Source organism: Mercenaria mercenaria, chromosome 9 (genome assembly GCF_021730395.1).
Source record: "Mercenaria mercenaria strain notata chromosome 9, MADL_Memer_1, whole genome shotgun sequence".
NCBI classification, from domain to species: domain Eukaryota; kingdom Metazoa; phylum Mollusca; class Bivalvia; order Venerida; family Veneridae; genus Mercenaria; species Mercenaria mercenaria.
In genome coordinates, this window is record NC_069369.1 from 46478651 (window position 1) to 46501475 (window position 22825).

At 35.9% G+C, this 22825-nt stretch overlaps 1 protein-coding gene across 1 annotated transcript; it reads left to right on the top strand.

Annotated features, from left to right (window-relative positions):
- Nucleotides 1–12: 12 nt before the first annotated feature.
- Nucleotides 13–21079, top strand: LOC123547036 (cell division cycle protein 23 homolog). Its single transcript, XM_045333785.2, has 13 exons — nt 13–126; nt 7378–7459; nt 7793–7973; nt 9728–9827; nt 11210–11342; nt 12378–12555; nt 12940–13119; nt 13541–13705; nt 14118–14226; nt 16635–16772; nt 17262–17340; nt 17923–18048; nt 18611–21079. The coding sequence occupies exons 1-13, from the start codon at nt 26–28 to the stop codon at nt 18794–18796; spliced, it is 1758 nt and encodes a 585-aa protein (XP_045189720.2). The 5' UTR covers nt 13–25; the 3' UTR covers nt 18797–21079.
- Nucleotides 21080–22825: the final 1746 nt, after the last annotated feature.

Below are 22825 nucleotides of genomic sequence, written 5' to 3' on the forward strand. Positions count from 1 at the left end.
TTGACAAACTGTGCGAATTACAATCATGGCGGACATTTCAAGCTGGAACCTTTCTCAGATTAAAAATGACCTCGTTTTAGCCAACAGGGAGTTTTCATCTCGACGATTAATGCACAGTGCCAAATGGTTAATATCTGACAATAACTTGATGCACAGAAGACCATTTTGACCTTATTTGTTCCTGTTTTTACTGAAAGTGTCTCAGTATTCGGATGCAATATAAATTGGAAGTGGCTATTCCTACGGTCCCGTAAGAATAGCCTCACAGGCTATTCCTACGGCTCTCCCGTAAGAATAGTGAAATAGCCCGTAGGTGGCTATTCCTACGGCTCTAAAGACAGTTTGTATGTCCACCTTGTATTGCATTGTACTGAATTAATTCAACTGGTATATTTTCGAACAAATTGTTTACCTTTCAGTTTCACGCCCAGGGCGCCCCCTCCCAATAATTTGACCAATTAAGCTAATTCTCTTAACAATCTTTTGACAACGAGTCAATTTTAGCTGTGTCCTGCAGTTTTGTAGTTGTTTTTGAGGTTTTAACAACAACTTTTTTTTTTTAAAAAAACACACAAAAAAAAACGTTGTTTAACATTTTATGGAACTGGGTTTGTTATAGGTCGGCTGACTTTCAAAATGTACGCCGCCCTAGCTCCCGTCCCCACTCTAAAAATGCTTCCTACGTGCCTGCCTATAGATTCTACTTTTTGCACAAAAAAATTTTTCACCCTTATTTTTGGCTGGCATTTGCCTAAATTTGACGTAAGATTTACAATGGGGTAGGGGTAGGTAATTTCAAATATCTATGAAAGTAGATCAGACTTGGTTTTGATATTTTCCTGAATGACACATATAACAATAAGCTGTAACTGAAATAAAACTCTTCAAGATAGCTCTTTATTTTATCTAGAAAATATAGATTAAAACAAAAAGAACAAAAAATATCAAAATTTACCAGTTTTTAACAGTTTTTTCTTAATAAATCTCTTAGATGCACGGTGACCCCAACATTTTTTCTGTCCATTTTGAAGCATTTTTGTATGTCATTAAAGCTGCAAAATATTTTGAAAATCTTACCGTCAGAATTTTTTTTTGCAGATCTAAAAACATTTTTTCCATTGAAAATAAAGTGGGTGGGGTAATTATGTCAACATGTAAAAATGAAAGAGATTTGTTCGTGACATTTATGCTTATATAATACTGATATCACCTTGTATTCATATTAACCTGTAAGACATGAAATCCCATTAACATTAAATGGGATATTATATGTTTTATAACATACCACCATTTTTACAGTTTTACAAAATTTCAGAAATGCTCTAACACGGGGTGAAGAAAATGCCCTATAAAAATAAAACGAGTTCGGTGACCTGTGTTTTTTCTTCTCTTGTTTTTCTTAGAAACTAATGTTCTTCAAGCTCACAGAGCATGAAAAAATTCTGACCGTTAGAAAAAATTCGCTCCTACATCCTTAAGCCACGTCCTTTAACAAGTGCATGTACTTGTTTCACATCTGCCAAATAAGTATCTATTGTGAAATTGGCGAATTCACCCAGATTTTCCCCTTTTCAATAAAAACATGAAAATGTACTCAGAATGTGAAACCCCTTATCTAATGCATTGTTTTATAAGAAGACTTATAATATTTTCTACATGTTCACAAGCACAGGCAGTAATTGTGGTCTAAACTGAAGTAAAACTCTTAAAAAGAAACTTTGAAAAATTAAACAAATTCCTTGAAAAACAGTACAAACTATTATCTGATGAATTGTTCTTCCACCGCTATAAACCATTTATCTACCTGGTACTAACAACATACCGGTAATTATTGGTTTTTAACCGATATTTGCGCTAAGTTCAGTGATTTGAATATTACTTCCTTTTCTTTAAAACAATGTAAAATAACACTTACATATCTTAAAGACAATTATATCTAAGTGAACTGAAAAAATAAGGCAATTAATTTGGATGGCAAGATATGGGAACCACAAACTGTGGTTTGAAATGAAATGATAATAACTTTTACCAAAGTGCTCCCTGTAATCTTTATGACTTTATGACTTGATTTTGCATGTCGATGACCATCTGGCAAAATCAACACTTGTATATACTTTTCGTTTCTAATTAATACTTAGTATAAGTATATTTTTTCTTGAAAATTGGCATGCACACGTAGAAATATATACTTAATAAAAGCTTAAAGGGATTTTAAAAAGTATTCAACACTTTAGATTTTATGTCTTGATTTTGCCTTTTACTTGAGATTTCTTCGCATATAAATTCTGTCCAAATCAACACCCTCAAACGTTTTTCGTGAATAAAAGCTTAAAATGATTCTTTAAAAAATTATCACTTTAAATTTTATATCTTGATTTTGCCTGTCATTTAAAATTTCTGCGTATACAGTAGAATCTGGTGAAATCAACACCCGTATATGTTTTTCGTTTCAAAACCACCTTATATATAACTATTTTTTCTTGAAAATTGACATGCAAAGTTCTCTCTCGATGTGATACTAAAAGGTAAACAATTTGTTCGAAAATATACCATTTAAATTAATTCCGTACAATGCAGTTCAAGATGGACATACAAAACTGTCTTTAGAGCCGTAGGAATAGCCACCTGCGGGCTATTTCACTACTCTTACGGGAGAGCCGTAGGAATAGCCTGTGAGGTTATTCTTACGGGACCGTAGGAATAGCCACTTCCATATAAATTTGGCAGTGGCTAGAGAACCGGAATCGGTTCCCTAGACTGCGAACTTATTCGTCCGGAACCGGTTCTCTAAGCAAAATACCGTGCATAGGCTAGGGAACCGGAATTTTATTTCTATGCACAATACTGCCGAAATCCACTTTGTTTCTTGGTAAATGTCATGCATATTATTATCTTAATTAATTTTACCATGCCCTTGCATTTATCTGCGTTTTCTGTCTCCCAGAGTGTACTCGCCGCATATATACCGTGTCTGCCGTATTCAAATGATATAAACTAGTACGAATGAATGCGTGAAAACTACTTTGCAGTTTTTAAATGTTATTTGCTTTAAACCTGTATTATGTTTAAATTATTTAAATATAAAATAATACTGGTTTGTATTTGCGTCATTATATGTTTATAGATGAATAAACTAATTTAATTGCCCTTAAAACTTCATACATATTCTTTGATCACTTTAAATACTGGTTTGTAACACGTCGGCATTTCACGTTCAAAGATATGTAATCAATACTGAAATTACTTATTTTGTTTTAATCGTTTCTTTTATTGTCTTATACCTTTTAAGTTCAAATTTCAAGTTTTTTCGGCTCCAGTGTCGACGATTTCGCATTCATTCGTACTAGTTTATTTTATCATTCCAATATGGCGGACAGTATGCGGCGAGTACACTTCTGGAGACACAGTAAACACAAATAAATAAAAGGGCATAGCTTGCTGAAATGGTAAAATTAATTAATTAATTAAGATAAGAACATGCACATGATACTTACCAAAAGAAACAAGGTGGATTTCGGCAGTATTATGCATAGAAATAAAATTCCGGTTCCCTAGCCTATGCACAGTATTTTGCTTAGAGAACCGGTTCCGGATGAATAAGTTCGCAGTCTAGGGAACCGATTCCGGTTCTCTAGCCACTGCCTATAAATTTTGGATAATTTGCATACTTTAGTTATTCAAACTTATTGAAAAAAAGTCAGTATCTTTAGAAATAAGTCTCTCAGTATTTGAATTCCTTACAGGATCAAATGCAAAGTTACATTTATTGCATAAATATGTTGTAGAAATGTAGTCATTTAAAATTAATAAATATGATATTTTTTTTAGGAAGTGTTTATCGGCACGACGTTTGTGCTGATTATTTTTCTTATTTGCATGACGGTCGTGCCGATTAGTATCTTTATCTGCACGATGGGTGCTTTGATAGCTTTCTATTTTTGACGTGAAGTATTATCCTAGTTAAAAGACTATTTCATGTTTATTGTTTTAGATGTTAAATCACTATAGTTAATTAGGTATTAAAACAACACCATAAAAATGATAATATAACATACTGTTACTCTTTTTATTAGACTGATTAATTATAAATTCATCAACTGCAGAAGAAATAAATCAAATGAATGCACAGAAAACTAATATCTGCATACCTTAATTTGTTCATTATCATACCTTATTTTTGTGTTTCTAATTTTTACATTATGGTTTAATTAAAAAAATCAGATATGAGTTAATCAACATAATAATTGTAGGCATCGTAATCATGGGTTTTTAACTAACCAAAAGGTGCATGCTAGAAATTGTCAAAAAATCGATACTATGGGATCTGTTCAGCAGTGAAAAACTTCAGAAAAGCTTAACTAAATTTTACATAAATAAAATAACGTATGTATACAGATTGTTTAGTCATATGGATAACAAAAATAATTGGCATGACTTTCAAGGCATGATCATCATGGGAATAAGGAATATAATCGGTACAACTGTTGTGTGAATAACGAAAATAATCGGCACGATGGTCGTGCGGATAAAGAAAATTATCGGCCCGAATGTCGTGCGGACAGTCTCGGCCTTTTTTTTTATTCTGAACATATATTTCAACTTCCCTGTTTTCAAACTGATGCAGTCAGTCCGGGTCTCGAACCTGTCACCATTCACTTTCAGTGACTAAACTAACTACCTGCCTGACACATGATTCTCTCAATACCGTAACGTGACCAAGTCCGTACCATGACATACACCCCCACAAATTGGAAATTCATCCTCTAATTCAGGAGGTACATAATATTGCATGCGTCATAAGACTGAGCAAGCAAGCATGCCATGGCCCCATGTTGGGTGCCAAATGTCACTGGGTGGTAAAAAAGGGCAATCTGTCCGGCATTCAATCCGGGGATCACTGGCTTACAGGGCGAGTGCTCTACTGACTGAGCTAACCGGCTGCCTGACACATCAGGGTTTTTTTCTAGCTAATTTGGGAACATAGCCTATACCCCCAAAATGTTCCAAATTGGGAAATATTTGGTCCCATAGGATATAGTAAGGATGTGTTTAAGCACTTTCTCATACGCTTGTTTCACATTGTACAACCTCTTTAAATACATACTTTTTGGCATTGGGAATATAGCTGAATAACGGCTATAAAAACGGCCAAAAAAAACCCCTGCACATATTCTCCCCTTACGTTACCAGCCCATACTATGACATACACACCCCACTGGCCATTAATCCAATGTCGTAGTCTGGGTTCTTACGCCTTGGGTTGGATGGGTACTAAAGTAATGGGTCTTCAGCAAGTAAAGGCATGATAAAATCATGTGAGCCACAGTATTCTCTATTTACTGAAGTGCGCATGCGTGACTTTAGATTGCGGGAAAGTTGAAAATGTTTGAGGCAATGTAAAAATGAAAATGACAGATATATGAATGACTGTATTGGATATATATATAGGGATATTAGCAATATAGGATGATACACAATTGACATTAAGACAGTACATAAGGATAATACATAAATTATACCAAAGACAGATACAAAAATAAAGTGGGTATCAGACCCTGTGGCAAAACAGAACATGTTTTCAAACCAAAAACATATTCTCTGTTTATTAACTCACCTGAGTGAGCACAAAGTGCTCGGGGTGAGCTATTGTGATCGTTCACCGTACGGCGTCCGTCCGTCTACACTTTCCTTTAAACAACATATCCTCTGAAACCGTTTGATGGAAGTTCATGAAACTTGGCCTGGATGTTCCTTGGGTGGTCCCCTTCCAAAATTATTCAAAGAATTGAATTCCACACAGAACTCTTGTTGCCATGGCAACCGAAAGGAAAAACTTTGAAAATCTTCTTGTCCAAAACCGCAAGGCATAGTGCCTCAATATTTGGCATGTGACATCATTTAATGATCCTCTATGAAGATTATTCAAATTATGCCCCTGGGGTGAAAAGAGGCCCTGCCCTGGGGGTCCCAAGTTTTACATAGACTTACATAGGAAAAAACTTTAAAAATCTTCTTGTCTGAAACTGCTTTTGATATTTGGTATGTGGCATTGCCTAGTGGTCCTCTACCAAGATTATTCAAATTATGCCCCTGAGTTGAAAAGAGGTCCCACCCAGGGGGTCCCAAGTTTTACATAGACTTATATAGGAAAAAAAACTTTAAAAATCTTTTTATCTGAAATCACAAGACCTAGGCCTTTAATATTTTGTATGTAGCATTGCCTTGTGGTCCTCTAACAAGATTGTTCAAATTATGCCCCTGGGGTGAAAAGAGGCCCTGCCCTGGGGGTCCCAAGTTATACATAGACTTATATAGGATTTTTTTTTAAAAGTCTTCTTGTCTGAAAGTTCAAGGCCTAGGCCTTTGATATTTGGTATGTAGCATTGCCTAGTGGATTTCTAACAAGATTGTTGAAATTATGCCGCTGGGGTGAAAAGAGGCTCTGCCCTGGGGATCAATTGTTATATAAGTTATATAAAAAATTATTTGATCATATTTCCTAGAGTGTTTAATTATAATTACCTGATGACACCAAGTAATTAGGGGTCACCTGACTGTGACCTTGACCTACTGACCTACTTTCCTGTTTTTTAAGATACAGCCTTGAAATTTGGATGACATGACTGTACAGTTTTGCACACCGATCTTAAAACTGACTTTCAGTGACCATGAATATGACCTACTGACCTACTTTCTTAATATTTTAGTGTTAGTTTGACATTTGAAACATGTAGTTCATACTACTCAGTTGAGCAATCCATGGTCATCATGACCCTCTTGTTTTACTTTTAGCAATGAATGATACCAAGAGTGACATTTGCAGGTACTCGGTACATAAGGTACCTCATACAGCAGCTACTTTGTAGTTTTTGAGGTTGCATTAAAGACACTTGCTGCAGTTTCTTGTATGAGAGATGGGGCAAAAATTTCCCAATAATAGAATTTGTTCAAACTTTGTATATGAACACAGTTTCATGTTAGAAGCAGAAAAATGCAAAAACAATCATAGGTTACGGTGCTTGTTTTGGAATTATCTGCCCTTAAAACTAGATTTTTCTTCAAATTTGCATATTCAAGGGCAGATAACTCCTGAACAAGCATGGTGACCTTCGATTTTTTCTAACATGTACACTGTGTTGATGTACAAAGTTTGAACAGATCCTGTTATTGGGAACTTTTTTACCCAAAACTGCCGCAACCTTAAGTCAAAGGTCATGGTTATTCAAAATTACCTACCCAGATGTCTCTGACAGGCCATTAAGGGAGCGTTATAATGTTTTACAACAGCTCTTGTAGTTGAAGGTCAAGTAAAGTTGTAAACTGTTATTTTTCTAAACTTTAAGAAATTATAGAAGTGTGATTAATTGCTGTTTTCAGGTGTGCAGAGTTATCGCTTGCATTGAGCAAGTATGCAGATAAACAGCAACTACTGACAGTTCTACAGAAAGAGGAGGATGAGGTATGGACCGTATTCCCCCCAAAAATATGCCTCTGTGGCATTACATTTTGAAAAAGGGGGTATTTACTAAAGGACCTAACCTGATAAAAATAGAAATATATGTCATGTCGAGCAGTTTTCAGTGGTATTAAAACACACTGGAATACTGTATGGCTAAAAATTAAATTGACCACCTTATTGTGACAGAAATACTGATCCTGAAAGTCAAATTTAAACCAAAATGCAACTAAGACATTATACTGTAACTGTAATATTATAAATAAGTAATATATTTTAACTATCTGTCATATATCAATTTGTGAGAATTTGTTTTGGCAAATGTTTGCTTTTCAGAAATTTTTGTTGGAATATGATCAGTTTAGTTTGGCAACATCCTACTTTGATCTGAAAGAGTATGACAGAGCAGCATTCTTTCTGAAGGAATGTACAAGCCCAAAGTGTTATTTTCTCTACATGTACTCCAGATACCTGGCCGACGAGAAGAGGAAACTGGACAAAGCTTCAGATTCTATTGGTACATTGTAACTTAATAAGTACTGTTTTGTAAAAATCAAAAACTTGGTTTATTAGACTGGATGGATTGGCGTCATCATACCTTCATACCCCTAATGCTTACCACTACCCCCACTTCTTCTACCACCTCCTCAGTAATCACTCCCTTCCCCCCCCCCCCCCCCCCAAAATAAAAATAAAAAAACTTTCTGAACACTAACTCACATGTAATGTTCTACCTAGATTCCTTCACACCCTTCTACAAACCTTCCAAACCCTCTTGCCACCTCACTGCTTTTGACTGAATCCCAGGTCAGTGAAAATTATTTCACTTTTCACACTTCGAAAATTGGTGTTTTTTTCTTAAAATGTTGTTCATTAAGTCAACTTTTCAAAAATACTGAAAGAGCATTGTTACCTAATACACTTGTTTATCATCATGAGTTGAATAAGTAGACTAAGAACCATGAGTGATGCATTTTGTCAAGTTCGATCCTCGGGCGAAGCATATGTTCTCCGTGAATATTTGATAAACGACATTGTGTCTGATTTCATTAGTCCGCCACCTCTGATTCATGTGGGGAAGTTGGCAGTTACCTGCGGAGAACAGGTTTGTACTGGTACAGAATCCAGGAACACTGGTTAGGTTAACTGCCCGCTGTTACGTGACTGAAATACTGTTGAAAAATGGCGTTAAACCCAAAACAAACAAGATTTTGTCACTTTTTATACGCCCGTCTCTGAAAGAGCAGGGCGTATTATGTGAACACTTGTGGCGGCGGGCGGGCGGCGTCCGACTCCAAAGCATGTCCGCTTCTCGGTCTAACCGTTTTCATCGGATCTTCACCAAACTTGCTGACAATGTTTGTGGGCATAATATCTCAGCCAAGTTCGATAACCAGCGAAGTCGTCCTAGGCACTCTTGGATTATGGCCCTTGAATTACTCGAAAAACAGCGAATTTAACCTTGTCCGCTCTCTAAGTCCAACAGTTTTCATCCAATCTTTTCCAAACTTGCTGACAATGTTTGTGGGCATAATATCTCGGCCAGGTTTCATAACCAGCCAAATTGCCCCAGGCATTCTTGGATTATTGCCCTTGAATTACTCGAAAAACAGCAAATTTAGCCTTGTCCGCTCTCTAAGTCCAACAGTTTTCATCCAATCTTTTCCAAACTTGCTGACAATGTTTGTGGGCATAATATCTCGGCCAGGTTTCATAACCAGCCAAATTGCCCCAGGCATTCTTGGATTATTGCCCTTGAATTACTCGAAAAACAGCAAATTTAGCCTTGTCCGCTCTTTAAGTCAAACAGTTTTCATATGATCTTCACCAAACTTGCTGACAATGTTTGTGGGCATAATATCTGGGCCAACCAAATCGCCCCAGGCTGTCCTGGATTATGCCCCTTGAATTAGGCCAAGTTCGATGACGGGCGTATTTTATGACAGTCTGGCACTCTTGTTTACTTAGGGAATAATGGGTATTTCTTGAAAAAAATATTGTGTGAACTATAAGTCTTGCATATTGCCTAATATCTGGCCCTAATTTCAGAGGAACGTTGGCACAAGTAGGTGATGCTCGTGTTTTGTTTCATTTTGCAGTAAGAAAAGAACCATTTCATGAAGGTTGACACTACTAAATTTTGCACAAAACTTTATTATTTGCCATTATCCCATTATCTCAGACTTACCAGAAGATGTTTATAGCCTCTATTGCGCTGTATTTGAAAAAAAATGTATTTTGTAGATTTTTATCAAATGTCTTTCATAACAGGACCCCCTGACCACTTGGAGAATGAACATTTAAAGACATTGAGGATAGAACTAAGCAAGAAGTATGCTAACAGAGAACTTGATGGCTATTCCCTGTATCTGTAAGTCACTACTAATTGATCAGTTATGTTTGAAAAATATGACTTCTTATCACCATACTGGTTGATATTAATATACAAACTTACATGTACTTGACTGAAAAAAAGTTCAATGAATGTAAAGTAAAGGGCTTTATTGAATTCATTATGCCACTCCATTGATCAGATATTCAAACAGGCAGAACTTTTGTCCTCTCTTTATTACTTCTTCCAGGCAGTTTTAAACTTAGAAAATTGAAAAATCCTGAGTATGGACATTGGTTTTAGATTTTTATCATGTTGTTGAAAATGTGTTCTGAAGGTTTTGTTTCTCAGTATTTACAGCTGTCAGACACACCAACTCAATTGTTTCAAACTGACAGCAGTGAGAAGCATGTGATTTAAAGTCAGTGACCTTAATCACTCAGTCACAGTGACTTTAATCACTCAGTCACATTGACCTTAATCACTCAGTCACAGTGACCTTAATCACTCAGTCACAGTGACCTTAATCACTCAGTCACAGAGGCCTTAATCACTCAGTCACAGAGGCCTTAATTACTCAGTCACAGTGACCTTAATCACTCAGTCACAGAGGCCTTAATCACTCAGTCACAGAGGCCTTAATCACTCAGTCACAGTGACCTTAATCACTCAGTCACAGTGACCTTAATCACTCAGTCACAGAGGCCTTAATCACTCAGTCACAGAGGCCTTAATCACTCAGTCACAGTGACCTTAATCGCTCAGTCACAGAGGCCTTAATTACTCAGTCACAGTGACCTTAATCGCTCAGTCACAGAGGCCATAATCCCTCAGTCACAGAGGCCTTAATCACTCAGTCACAGAGGCCTTAATCACTCAGTCACAGTGACCTTAATCACTCAGTCACAGAGGCCTTAATCACTCAGTCACAGAGGCCTTAATCACTCAGTCACAGTGACCTTAATCACTCAGTCACAGAGGCCTTAATCACTCAGTCACAGAGGCCTTAATCACTCAGTCACAGAGGTCTTAATCACTCAGTCACAGTGACCTTAATCACTCAGTCACAGAGGCCTTAATCACTCAGTCACAGAGGCCTTAATTACTCAGTCACAGTGACCTTAATCGCTCAGTCACAGAGGCCTTAATCCCTCAGTCACAGAGGCCTTAATCACTCAGTCACAGAGGCCTTAATCACTCAGTCACAGTGACCTTAATCACTAAGTCACAATGACCTTAATCACTCAGTCACAGAGGCCTTAATCACTCAATCACAGAGGCCTTAATCACTCAGTCACAGTGACCTTAATCACTCAGTCACAGTGACCTTAATCACTCAGTCACAGAGGCACAGTGCTTAAGGAAACACTTGTTTAGATCAGATATGTACATAAGGACACCTATTTCATGTTATTATATAGGTATGGCGTTATTTTGAAAAAGCTAGACTTGCTGAAAGATGCCATAGAGATACTGGTGGAGTCCCTGCAGGTGGAACCGATGCACTGGGGTACATGGCAGGAGCTAGTTCCCCTCATCACAGACAGAGAAATGGTAAGATTTTGTAAGAATTTATGGCACATTGGGGCTGAGATTCTTACCAAGGCTCAAATCAAGCTGCTTTCAGATGAAAGTCATTTTAGAAAATAAAGTCAAAAGCTGCTCTAGTCTGATCACTAAGCTCAATATTAAGAGCGCAGATTTTTAGATTGCGTTGTTGAGTTTGATCCCCAGGCCAGGCCTATGTTCTCTGTGATGAGTGATAAAAGACATTGTGTCTGAAATCATTTGTCTTCCACCTGTGATTCATTTGGGGAAGCTGGCAATTACTTGCAGATAACTAGTTAGTGCTGGTTAAGAATCCAGGAAAATGGGGTTATGCTAACTGCCCGCCATAACAGAACTGAAAAAACTGTATGAAAATTGGCATGAAACTCAAAGCAAACAAAGCAAGCAAAGCTGATCTCTAAGACATATAATACTCTTTATTTGGTTGCAGAACGGAAATAGATTTCAACAAAGGCGTTATGGACCATAAGTTGGTTTTTAGGTCGACTATTCGAAGAATAGAGGAGCTATCCTGCTCATTAGCGTTAGCGTTAGCAGGAGCGTCACACAAATGTTAAAGTTTGCGTACCACCCCAAATATTTTCAAAGTCCATTGAGATATTGCTTTGATATTTTGCATACTTGTTTACCATCATGACCCCAGTCTGTAAAAAGGAGGAGGCAACTCTATCAAGCATTTTTACTGAATTATGGCCCCTTTTCGACTTAGAATATGCTTACTGTAATGTTAAAGTTTGCATACAACCCCAAATATTTTCAAAGTCCACTGAGATATTGCTTTCATATTTTGCATACAGTACTTGTTTACCATCATGACCCCAGTCTGTAAAAAGGAGGAGGCAACTCTATCAAGCATTTTTACTGAATTATGGCCGCTTTTTGACTTAGAATATGCTTATTGTAATGTTAAAGTTTTACTCATAGCTTATATTATACTGTCAAGCACTGAGAATAGTCGAGCATGCTGTCAACTGACAGCTTTTGTTTTTTGACGTAGTTTTGTCACAATTGTTCTTACAGCTGGTGTCATTAAGCTTGCCAAGTCACTGGATCAAACAGTTCTTTGTTGCTCTTGTGTACCTAGAACTACAGCTGAATGAAGAAGCATTGAAGATATACCAGGACATGGAGGAGAATGGATTTCATAAGAGCACCTATATTGTAGCTCATATTGCTGCGGCCTATCATAACATGAGAGGTGTGTAGACATGTTGAAGAGAGCGGCCTTTTTATTAGCATTGTTTTAAAAAATTGGCTTAGTTATTAATGATCAGGTTTAACTTGATTTCATGAATGTCTGAATTAAGATTATTACATCATGTCAGTAGATACACAGTTTTAACAGCATTTTATTTCAGAAGCACTCCCTCTCTGTCAACATTTAATAATAAGACAGCCTCTCCTAGTTTGGCTTTGTTGTGTTAGAGCTGAATTTAGGATGTGAATGTCTAATTGAAGAAGTTGAATGAGTGTGTGTTAGTGATGGTTTAAATCTGTTTCAGGAGAAGTTACACTGTATAGTTAGTTACTCATACTGTAGTATTGATTTTGAAACTTTATGTTAAAATTATTTTTTCTTCAGATGTTGATGCAGCATTGAATTCATTTAGTGAACTACAAACGTTAGATCCGTACCGTTTAGAGAATATGGACACATTCAGTAACCTGCTGTATGTGAAGGAAATGAGATATGACCTCGCTCATCTTGCACACAAATGCTGCGATATAGATAAATACAGGGTAGAAACCTGCTGTGTTATAGGTATTTTATTATTTTTTATGAATTTTATATAATCATTTTACATCAGATAAACTCCAGAATTGATTTATGACTGATAAGTCTTGGTTTAAATAATTTTGCCTCTTGCCATCAGATTAATCACCAAGGTTAAATACTTGTTATTCTTATAATTAAATGTAATCTTTGTAAAACCTTGTTTGTTTTCTTATATACATGTACAAACAATTTAATCTGTGCTCATTTGTATTATATTCAGATCTCAACAAAAGAACTGTTTTAGGAATAACCACAAAATTTTATACCCACGGAGTTAAATGATTTCACAGTATACAGTTGAAGATATAACTGATGTACAAGGGGGTAGTCATTGAGTCAAATGTATCTGTTGCTGAATTTCAAATCTAGGGTCTGTGTTTTTCAGAATGTTTTGGTATGATTTCAGGTAACTACTATTCATTGAGGTCACAACATGAGAAGGCAGTGCTATATTTTCAAAGATCAATCAAGCTCAATCCCCTGTATCTGTCAGCATGGACATTGATGGGACATGAGTTTATGGAAATGAAAAATACAAATGCTGCAATACAGGCGTACAGGCAAGCTCTAGGTATGTTGTTTAGTTTTATTACATGATCACATTAACATTTTACAGGTACCAGTAAATAGTCTTTCTTGCAAGGTTGCTAGGAAAATATTTGTCTTGTTTTATGTCATTTTTGCTTTTGTGCCATAAATGTAGAAGCTGTAATGACAAACTGTTGCAGATAAAATAAAAATTTAATTGTCTTGGGGCCTTTCCAGAAAATGTACAGGTTTTTGCCAATAACAAGTTTTGAAATAAAGTTCATGGTCACAGAAGGCAGAAAAGATTGCTTTGTAATCATGTCACAATTTCTGTCAGTAAAATTTAATGTACATTTTGAGGTCTGAATGCAAAACTATTGTAACTACATGTATATATAAATCAAGAACAAGATACATTAGTTTTGTGTTTAGTCCTTGATATTTTCTTATTTCAGAAGTTAATAAGCGTGACTACAGAGCCTGGTATGGTCTAGGACAGACCTATGAGATTTTGAAGATGCCATATTATTGCCTGTACTACTACAGGAATGCACAAAAACTAAGGTATATTTAGATGTCCATACCTGTCCAAATCGTATATTACACCCTTCTCCAAAATCCATTTACAAAATTTGTCATCTAAATTGTTATATAGAACAATATTGAATTACTTAATGCTTTATCTACCTAATCATTTCAGCATTTTTCACTAATTGCCACTTCATTCCACAAGATCCGTATGCAAGTTATACATACAAGGCTGGAAGTAGGATCCTTGCCAAAAATTAATTTTTGTAGTAGTAAACTCCATTGGGGCCTGTATACTGTAAGGATGTGTGAGTTAAATTTTCATTGAAGATTCCCTACAATTTTGATAAAGGATAAATATTCTTAGTACAGAAAAATATTCTGGAAATAAAAGGTAAAAATACCCTAGTTTGATTAATAACAGTTCTGCCCAAAGCCCAAAATGATTAATGCTCAGATTACTTACAAAATAAAGGGTGTGGGATAAGTTGGCTAATTGACTGGGTAAATAAGGCATAGGAACTACAGCTCAATATATTTATACCTACAATAATTTTACCTTTGATGAACAACACCTGTTCATAACCGACATTTTTTACATGCCGTAATGTAGTATCTTCACTGTAAAATACTGAGTGATACATCATGTTATTATTGAATTGTTACAAGTTAATTTTTAAGTAAGTTAGATGACAGAAATATCTAATGCAGTGATTCAAAGGTAAAATATACACAGATGAATTTACCTTATTTGCCTTTGTTGTGGAAACAAATTGTATATTATGTCTAAAGCCATTTTCATTTTTAGCTCATCTGATTTTTTGAAAAAAAATGATGAGTTATTGTCATCACTTGAGCGGTTGTCGGCGTCGGCGTCTGCGTCTGCGTCGGCGTTGCCTGGTTAAGTTTTATGTTTAGGTCAGCTTTTCTCCTAAACTATCAAAGCTATTGCTTTGAAACTTGGAATACTTGTTCACCATCATAAGCTGACCCTGTATAGCAAGAAACATAACTCCATCTTGCTTTTTGCAAGATTTATGGCCCCTTTTGTACTTAGAAAATATCAGATTTCTTGGTTAAGTTTTATGTTTAGGTCAACTTTTCTCCTAAACTATCAAAGCTATTGCTTTGAAACTTGGAATACTTGTTCACCATCATAAGCTGACCCTGTACATCAAGAAACATAACTCCATCTTGCTTTTTGCAAGATTTATTGCCCCTTTTGGACTTAGAAAATCAGTTTTCTTGGTTAAGTTTTATGTTTAGGTCAGCTTTAATCCTAAACTATCAAAGCTATTGCTTTAAAACTTGCAACACTTGTTCACCATCATAAGTTGACCCTGTACAGCAAGAAACATAACTCCGTCCTGCTTTTTGCAAGATTTATGGCCCCTTTTGGACTTAGAAAATATCAGATTTCTTGGTTAAGTTTTATGTTTAGGTCAACTTTTTCTCTTAAACTATCAAAGCTATTGCTTTGAAACTTGCAACACTTGTTCCCCATCATAAGCTGATCCTGTACAGCAAGCAACATAACTCCATCCTGCTTTTTGCAATAATTATTGCCCCTTTTGGACTTAGAAAATCATTTTCTTGGTTGAGTATTATGTTTAAGTCAACTTTTCTCATAAACTATCAAAGCTATTGCTTTAAAACTTGCAACAGTTTTTCACCATCATAAGTGGACACTGTACATCAAGAAACATAACTCTATCCTGCTTTTTGCAAGAATGATGGCCCTTTTTAGACTTAGAAAATCATGGGTAGGACAATATTTCTATTACACTAAAAAAAATCAGATGAGCGTCAGCACCCGCAAGGCGGTGCTCTTGTCCATTTAATTACTACTGTGCAAGTGAAGTAAACTAACAGATATCAATGCTTGTCAGTACCTGATAAATACCTACACTTGAGGCAAAAATTGTCGTTCTTCGCAAACACTGGAATGAAAAATGTATCAAACTTCAACATTTGATTCAAAGAACTTTCATGAAATATTTCTGTAAAATAATTCTTAAGTAAGTTATTTGAAGGATTTAGAAATCAAAAATTTCTATGCTTTAATTTCATGTGTTTCTGTGTTAAGGTTCTACCTTATAGGTAATTTACAGACCTTTCAATCTGAGCCACGCCATGAGAAAACCAACATAGTGGCTTTTCAACCAGCATGGATCCAGACCAGCCTGCGCGGATCCACACTGTTCACTAATGGTTTCTCTAATTGCAATAGGCTTTGAAAGGGATCAGCATGGATCCTAACCAGACTGCTCGGATGCGCAGGCAGGTCTGGATCCATGCTGGTCGCAAAGCCACTATGTTGGTTTTCTCATGGTTCAGCTCATTTATTCTTCATTAGCAAAATGAGCTAAGTGGAACCTGAATATATCACGTTGATCTCAATATTTATGGGATAAATAGATGCGGATTGTTATTTCTGTTTTCAGACCAAATGATTCTCGAATGATAATGGCTCTAGGAGAATCGTATGAGAAGTTGGATAGATTACAGGAGGCAAAAAAATGTTTCTGGAAAGCACATAGAGTTGGTGATATAGAGGGTGCTTCATTACTCAAACTGGCCAAGTAAGATTGTTTCAGAGTGAATTTGTTTTAATTTGTTCAAACAGAATATTTATGATTTCTTGTGCTGCCCTTAATGCTCTCTATATTCACTGGTATATGCAGTATGTGTGCCTCTCAAGGAAGCTTTTTAATAGGATAGCACAGAAGCCTATGGTGAATAAACTTAACAGCATGCTTATCAGCCTGCGGTCAGGAGATGACTCCCAATTTACTTGGAGTATTCAGTTAAAGGTCAAGGTCACAGCATTATTTAGACTGAAAATTACATACCTAGTATATTCCTACAGACCTTCATGTTGAAGATACATGTATTACAAACAGTTCTTGTTTAATTTTTTACTAGATACACTTACATACTAGTCTTCAACTAAAGATATATGTATACATGTATGAAAGTAAACTATAAAATTGGGAATACGTAGACAAATCATGCTTTTCTACACAATTTTCTTTCAGTTTATCAGTTGTTTTCATTACACTGTATTTCAGGTTACATGAGAGACTGGGGGAGGAGGAACAAGCTGCAGGAGCATATAATGAATTTATAAAGGAAGCCAATGCACAAGGGGTAGGGAAATATTTGACATTTCTGATCGGTATTTACTGCACTTTTGGTGTCCTGTAACCTGATAGTGTAACATGCACTTTGCTTGTAATTTTGAATGACTGTCTAAAAGCTGCTTCCAAGTTTGAAGTGTTTAGATTTACCTGTTTCGTTTTCTGGCTGTTCTTCACTTTGGAAAGAGGTGATGTAGGACAGAATTGTTCAGACTCATTTTAACATATTTGAACAAAATCCTTCTTTCCATATTTTTGAAATATGAATTGTGCTTGTATTATAACCATGAATTAAGTTTATCATATTTCAGTAAATGAATTTTATTGTTCAAAATTTAACATAAGGTATTTTAAACTATGTAAAAATTAGTGGGAGGTGTGAGATTTTGTCAGGACACATACTGTGTGATCTAAACATTATCATGAATACTCATTAAATGTTATGGATGTTTTTCTCACTTTAGAATAGTTGACTCTGATTAGGCTTAATCCAGACTTGGGAACAAGCAGTTGATTATAACAAGTCAGTGACCATAGCCACTTAAAGAACTTTTGATACAAGCAAGATTTAAAATACATTTTTATGTTGCAGCTTGGTAAATCCTACAGTTACGAGGGTCAGAGTGAAGCTTACAAGTATCTTGCCAATTATTACCTGAAACATGAACAGTTAGACGCAGCCTATCAGGCTGCACAAATCTGCTCGGAGTACACAGAGGTTAGAAATTAGTAGTCTAAGTAGATTTCCACAATTTAATTTAAATTTTCAGACAATATCAAGAATTGGGATTTGCAGACTCGCGTCCTTTCTCAAAAAACGTTTTGCCACTTATTTATCCTTTTATGTGCTTTTATGGTAAAGTTTTACTGATATTAATGCAAAGTTATATCTTCTTAAATAAATAAGCAATGTTCTTTATTTTAACTAGGCAGATACATGTACTTCTTTAACCTTTAGCCTGCTGCCAGCAAGTGATTATGTCTTTGCGACAAGACCCAAGATCAGCTTGCACATCCGTGCAGTCTGATCATGGTCTGCACTGTTCACTATTCTGTCAGTAAATATTTTGTGAAAACCCCTTCGAATAGTAAATGGTACTGCCCAAATTGAATGATGGACCAGTATATTTTAGAAATTTAGCAGGGTAAAGTTTAAAAAAACTGTATGGTGAAATCCTTTATAAATGTATATGTACAAGCATTTAATCTTCACCTCTGTGGAAGAGATAAAAAAAAATAAAAATGTTACAATTTATGGAAATATTAATAATATTTTTTAGACACGTGAGGAAGCTAAAGCCATACTGAAGCATATTCAACAGTTACGACAAGAACGTCCTAACCGACAGGAAGTGAGAATGGATGATACATTTGGCTCGATACAAAATGATTCCTTCCAGTCCCACAATAATACACCAATCATGAACTTTCCACCTGTTATGAATCTCAGATTTAATACACCTTGATATATAATGTGTGGATTATTAATTTTGTAGTTTTAAGTGACGGTTAGTGCAATGGAAAGTTATGTTGTCAATGAGACGCGTTGTACAGTTGGTGAAAATACAACACTTAAATGTAGATCTTTTTTTAACAGCTGATGAAAAGGTTAAGCTTTAAGTCTTAATTTTTTTTGTTCTCTGATTATCTGTGCTTCAGAATGCAAAAATCTACAATTTTGGCCTTTGTTGATTGTTCGACTGTGGATGCTGTTCAGGAATGTGGTTACCCTCCCTTGAGTTAGAAGACATCCAATAAAATCCATTGTTACAAATGAAATTACTGGTTCCTCTGCTGCTTTTCATACAGCATAAGACCAGGAACCAGCAGACTCTGGTGTGACTATGTCAGACCTACATAAGTCAGTCAACTCACACACCTTTAGTGCTGCAAGTGTCAGTCAGTTGAAAATTTGTACCCTAGTCAAAGTAGGCACTTCGTGTTTGAAGCAGTCATTGATGTTGAGTATTGTCATGCTTAGTTGGGAGAAATTCAGATTGCCAGAGTAGACTAGAATTTAATATCCTAGTATATATTGCAGATGTAGTCCAGCAAGTAACTGCAAGATTTGTCCTCCATCTTTGCTTTGTAGAAACTTTGTCAGCACTTGTTGGAAAGCTGCAACAATTGATAATTTATGAAGAGCATTAAACTAAGGTCACTTTATATCATTCACTCTGTGAAAGGTTTAGGTGTTTGAAAATAGAGTAAATGTATATAAGAGAGTTGAGAGATGCAGAAGCTAATATTTTATTTTTCTGCTTCTCAAATGCATGGATCATTAAGGAATGATGTTGTTGGTACCAGTCTATAGAATACCAAGGTTATACAACTGAGTTTATAGACCAGGCTCAAAATACAACTTTACCATTGGTAAATTGTCGAGAAACAGCCATTCAGATGCAGGAGTTTTGAGACTGGTCAACCATGTTAGATTTACAATATTAAGCTCAGTTTCCCAGGGTGTAAAACTGAAATTGGAGACCAGTCTTGGAATACAGCCTTACCATTGGTCAATTTCAAGACCTGAGTTACGAATGAACTAGGCAGATGCTGAAGTGTTGAGACTGGTCTCAAATGTCAGATTTATAATATTGGGCCCTGGTGCCCAGGTTATAAAACTGAAATTGGAGACCAGTCTTGGAATACAGCCTTACCATTGTTCAATTTCAAGACCTGAGTTAAGAATGAACCAGTCAGATGCTGAAGTTTTGAGACTGGTCTCAAATGTCAGATTTATAATATTGGGCCCTGGTGCCCAGGTTATAAAACTGAAATTGGAGACCATTCTTAGAATACAGCCTTACCATTGTTCAATTTCAAGACCTGAGTTACGAATGAACCAGTCAGATGCTGAAGTTTTGAGACTGATCTCAAATGTCAGATTTATAATATTGGGCCCTGGTGCCCAGGTTATAAAACTGAAATTGGAGACCATTCTTAGAATACAGCCTTACCATTGTTCAATATCAAGACCTGAGTTACGAATGAACCAGTCAGATGCTGAAGTTTTGAGACTGGTCTCAAATGTCAGATTTATAATATTGGGCCCTGGTGACCAGGTTTTAAAACTGAAATTGGAGACCAGTCTTGGAATACAGCCTTACCATTGTTCAATTTCAAGACCTGAGTTAAGAATGAACCAGTCAGATGCTGAAGTTTTGAGACTGGTCTCAAATGTCAGATTTATAATATTTGTCCCTGGTGACCAGGTTTTAAAACTGAAATTGGAGACCAGTCTTGGAATACAGCCTTATCATTTTTCAATTTCAAGACTGAGTTATGAATGAACCAATCAGATGCTGTAGTTTTGACACTGGTCTCCAGTCTTCAGTTGATAACATTTGAGTCTAGTTGACTTAGGAGTCTAAATTAAATGGCACATGAGATATAGATCTAGTTCCAAGGTTATGAAACAGAATCATGAACTCTGCCTCAGTACTCTTGCTTCTGACTGATAAGCTTAGTCTTGAAGCTGACCAGACTTAATGACAAAGCTGCATTCTTGAGGCTGGACTCAAAACTCATTTTTTTTAACATCTGAGCAATTTTTGACCACTTATTACATGCAGGAAACTACCATGAAACCAGAAATGAGATTGGATAAATTTTAAAATGTAAACTGATGTTTGTAATTTTCAGTCAAACCATTTCTTTCATATATTATTGTATTGCTTGTTGCGCCTTGAATGAGGGAAATAAAATTGAAACACCATGGCATTACACCATAAATATATATAGAAAAATGATATTTTTGTTGAGTTGCCTTTATTTCATACCCGGATCCTGAATTGATGAGAACGCCAGTATTTGACTGCATATAATTTCTCCAATCTATCTTCATTTGATTACAGATTAAAAAGACGGCACGGACAATTTCCAGATTGAAAATGTCTGTTAATTTAAGGGGATGGAATGTCTGACCAGAAGTTGATTTTGTGTGAAAGTCATTGACCAGACATCAATAAAGCTGAAAGAATTTTCAAAATCAGACAACTGTTGAAAAGACAAGGCAGTTTGAAAACTAAGAAAATGACTAACCATGGAAACAGTCACTTCAGGGTGTATGACTTCATTTAAAACTGCTAATTCATTAATTTACTTATCGAGTTTTATGAAGATCCATCAAGCAGTTTATGAGAAGATGTTGTTTAAAGGTTTTTCTGTTTTTAGACCAAGTACGCCCATTTGAATGAATTTCGGAGAAATCTTATAATGGTGCTACAAATAGAAGCCCCCAAAGTTAGGAGAGGACCTTAAAGTGATGTCACAGACAAAGTTTGATGAATATCTATCAAGCAGTTCATGAAAGGTTGTTTAAATATGTTTCTTTTTTTGGCTCTAGCAGCCCCTAAGGGCGGCCAAGTGTTTCCAGAGAAACTTATAGTGTTGCTATAGACACATCAATGATCCATCAAGCAGTTAATGAGAAGAAGTTGTTTTTGAAAGTATTTCTTCTTTACGCTCTGTCGACCACTTAAAGTGGCTGAGTGTCCACATTTGAACCTTATAATGATACTACAGACCAAGTTGGATGGAGATCCATCAAGTGGATCATGAGAAGTAATTTAAAGGTTTATTTTTTTTTGACCCATTTGAACAGACTTGAGAAAAGACCTTGCGGGGATGCTACAGACCAAGTTTAGTGTTATTCTGACTAGTTTTTTCAGAGGAGATGAAGTAAAAATGTTGATGATGGAAGACGGATGCTGAACCATTCATTTTTTTAAGTACAGGAAAGGACCACAGTTGTGACAAAATGCAGGTCACAGTTACTGTTTTTGACCCGTGTACATTCTGACAAAATAAATGTAGAAGTAATGGTTCTTTGACAATATACTCCCCAAAATGATAATAAACAAAGCCCTAATAATGGTGAACAAATTTGCTAAATTTCAAAGCTAAGAGCATTTAAGTTAAGTGAACCTCAACAAAAAATTCTAACCAAGAAATTCCAATTTTTTGAGTATAAAAAGGGCCATAATTCTGACAAAATGCATGTGAGAGTTATGGCTCTTGCCATTTTTAGCTCGACTATACGAAGTATAAGGAGAGCTATCCTACTCGCCCCAGCGTCGGCGTCGGCGTCTTTCCGTGTCCCCACCTTGGTTAAAGTTTTTTAACACTTTCTCTTTTTTCAACTTATCTCAGTAATTACTTGATGGATTCGATTCAAACTTGAAATACTTATTCCTCATCATCATCCACATCATCTGAGATAAAGGCCATAACTCTTGCACCAATATTTCATGAATTATCCCCCCTTTTCACTTAGATTTTCAGGTTAAAGTTTTGATTCACTTTCACTCTATCTCTGTTATTACTGAATGGATTTGATTCAAACTTAAAATAGTTGTTCAACATCATCACCCACATCATATGACACAAGGTGCATAACTCTGGCACCATTTTTTCATGAATTATTCCCCCTTTTTACTTAGAATTTCAGGTTAAAGTTTTGGTGCCTTTTCACTCTACCTCTGTTATTACTGAGT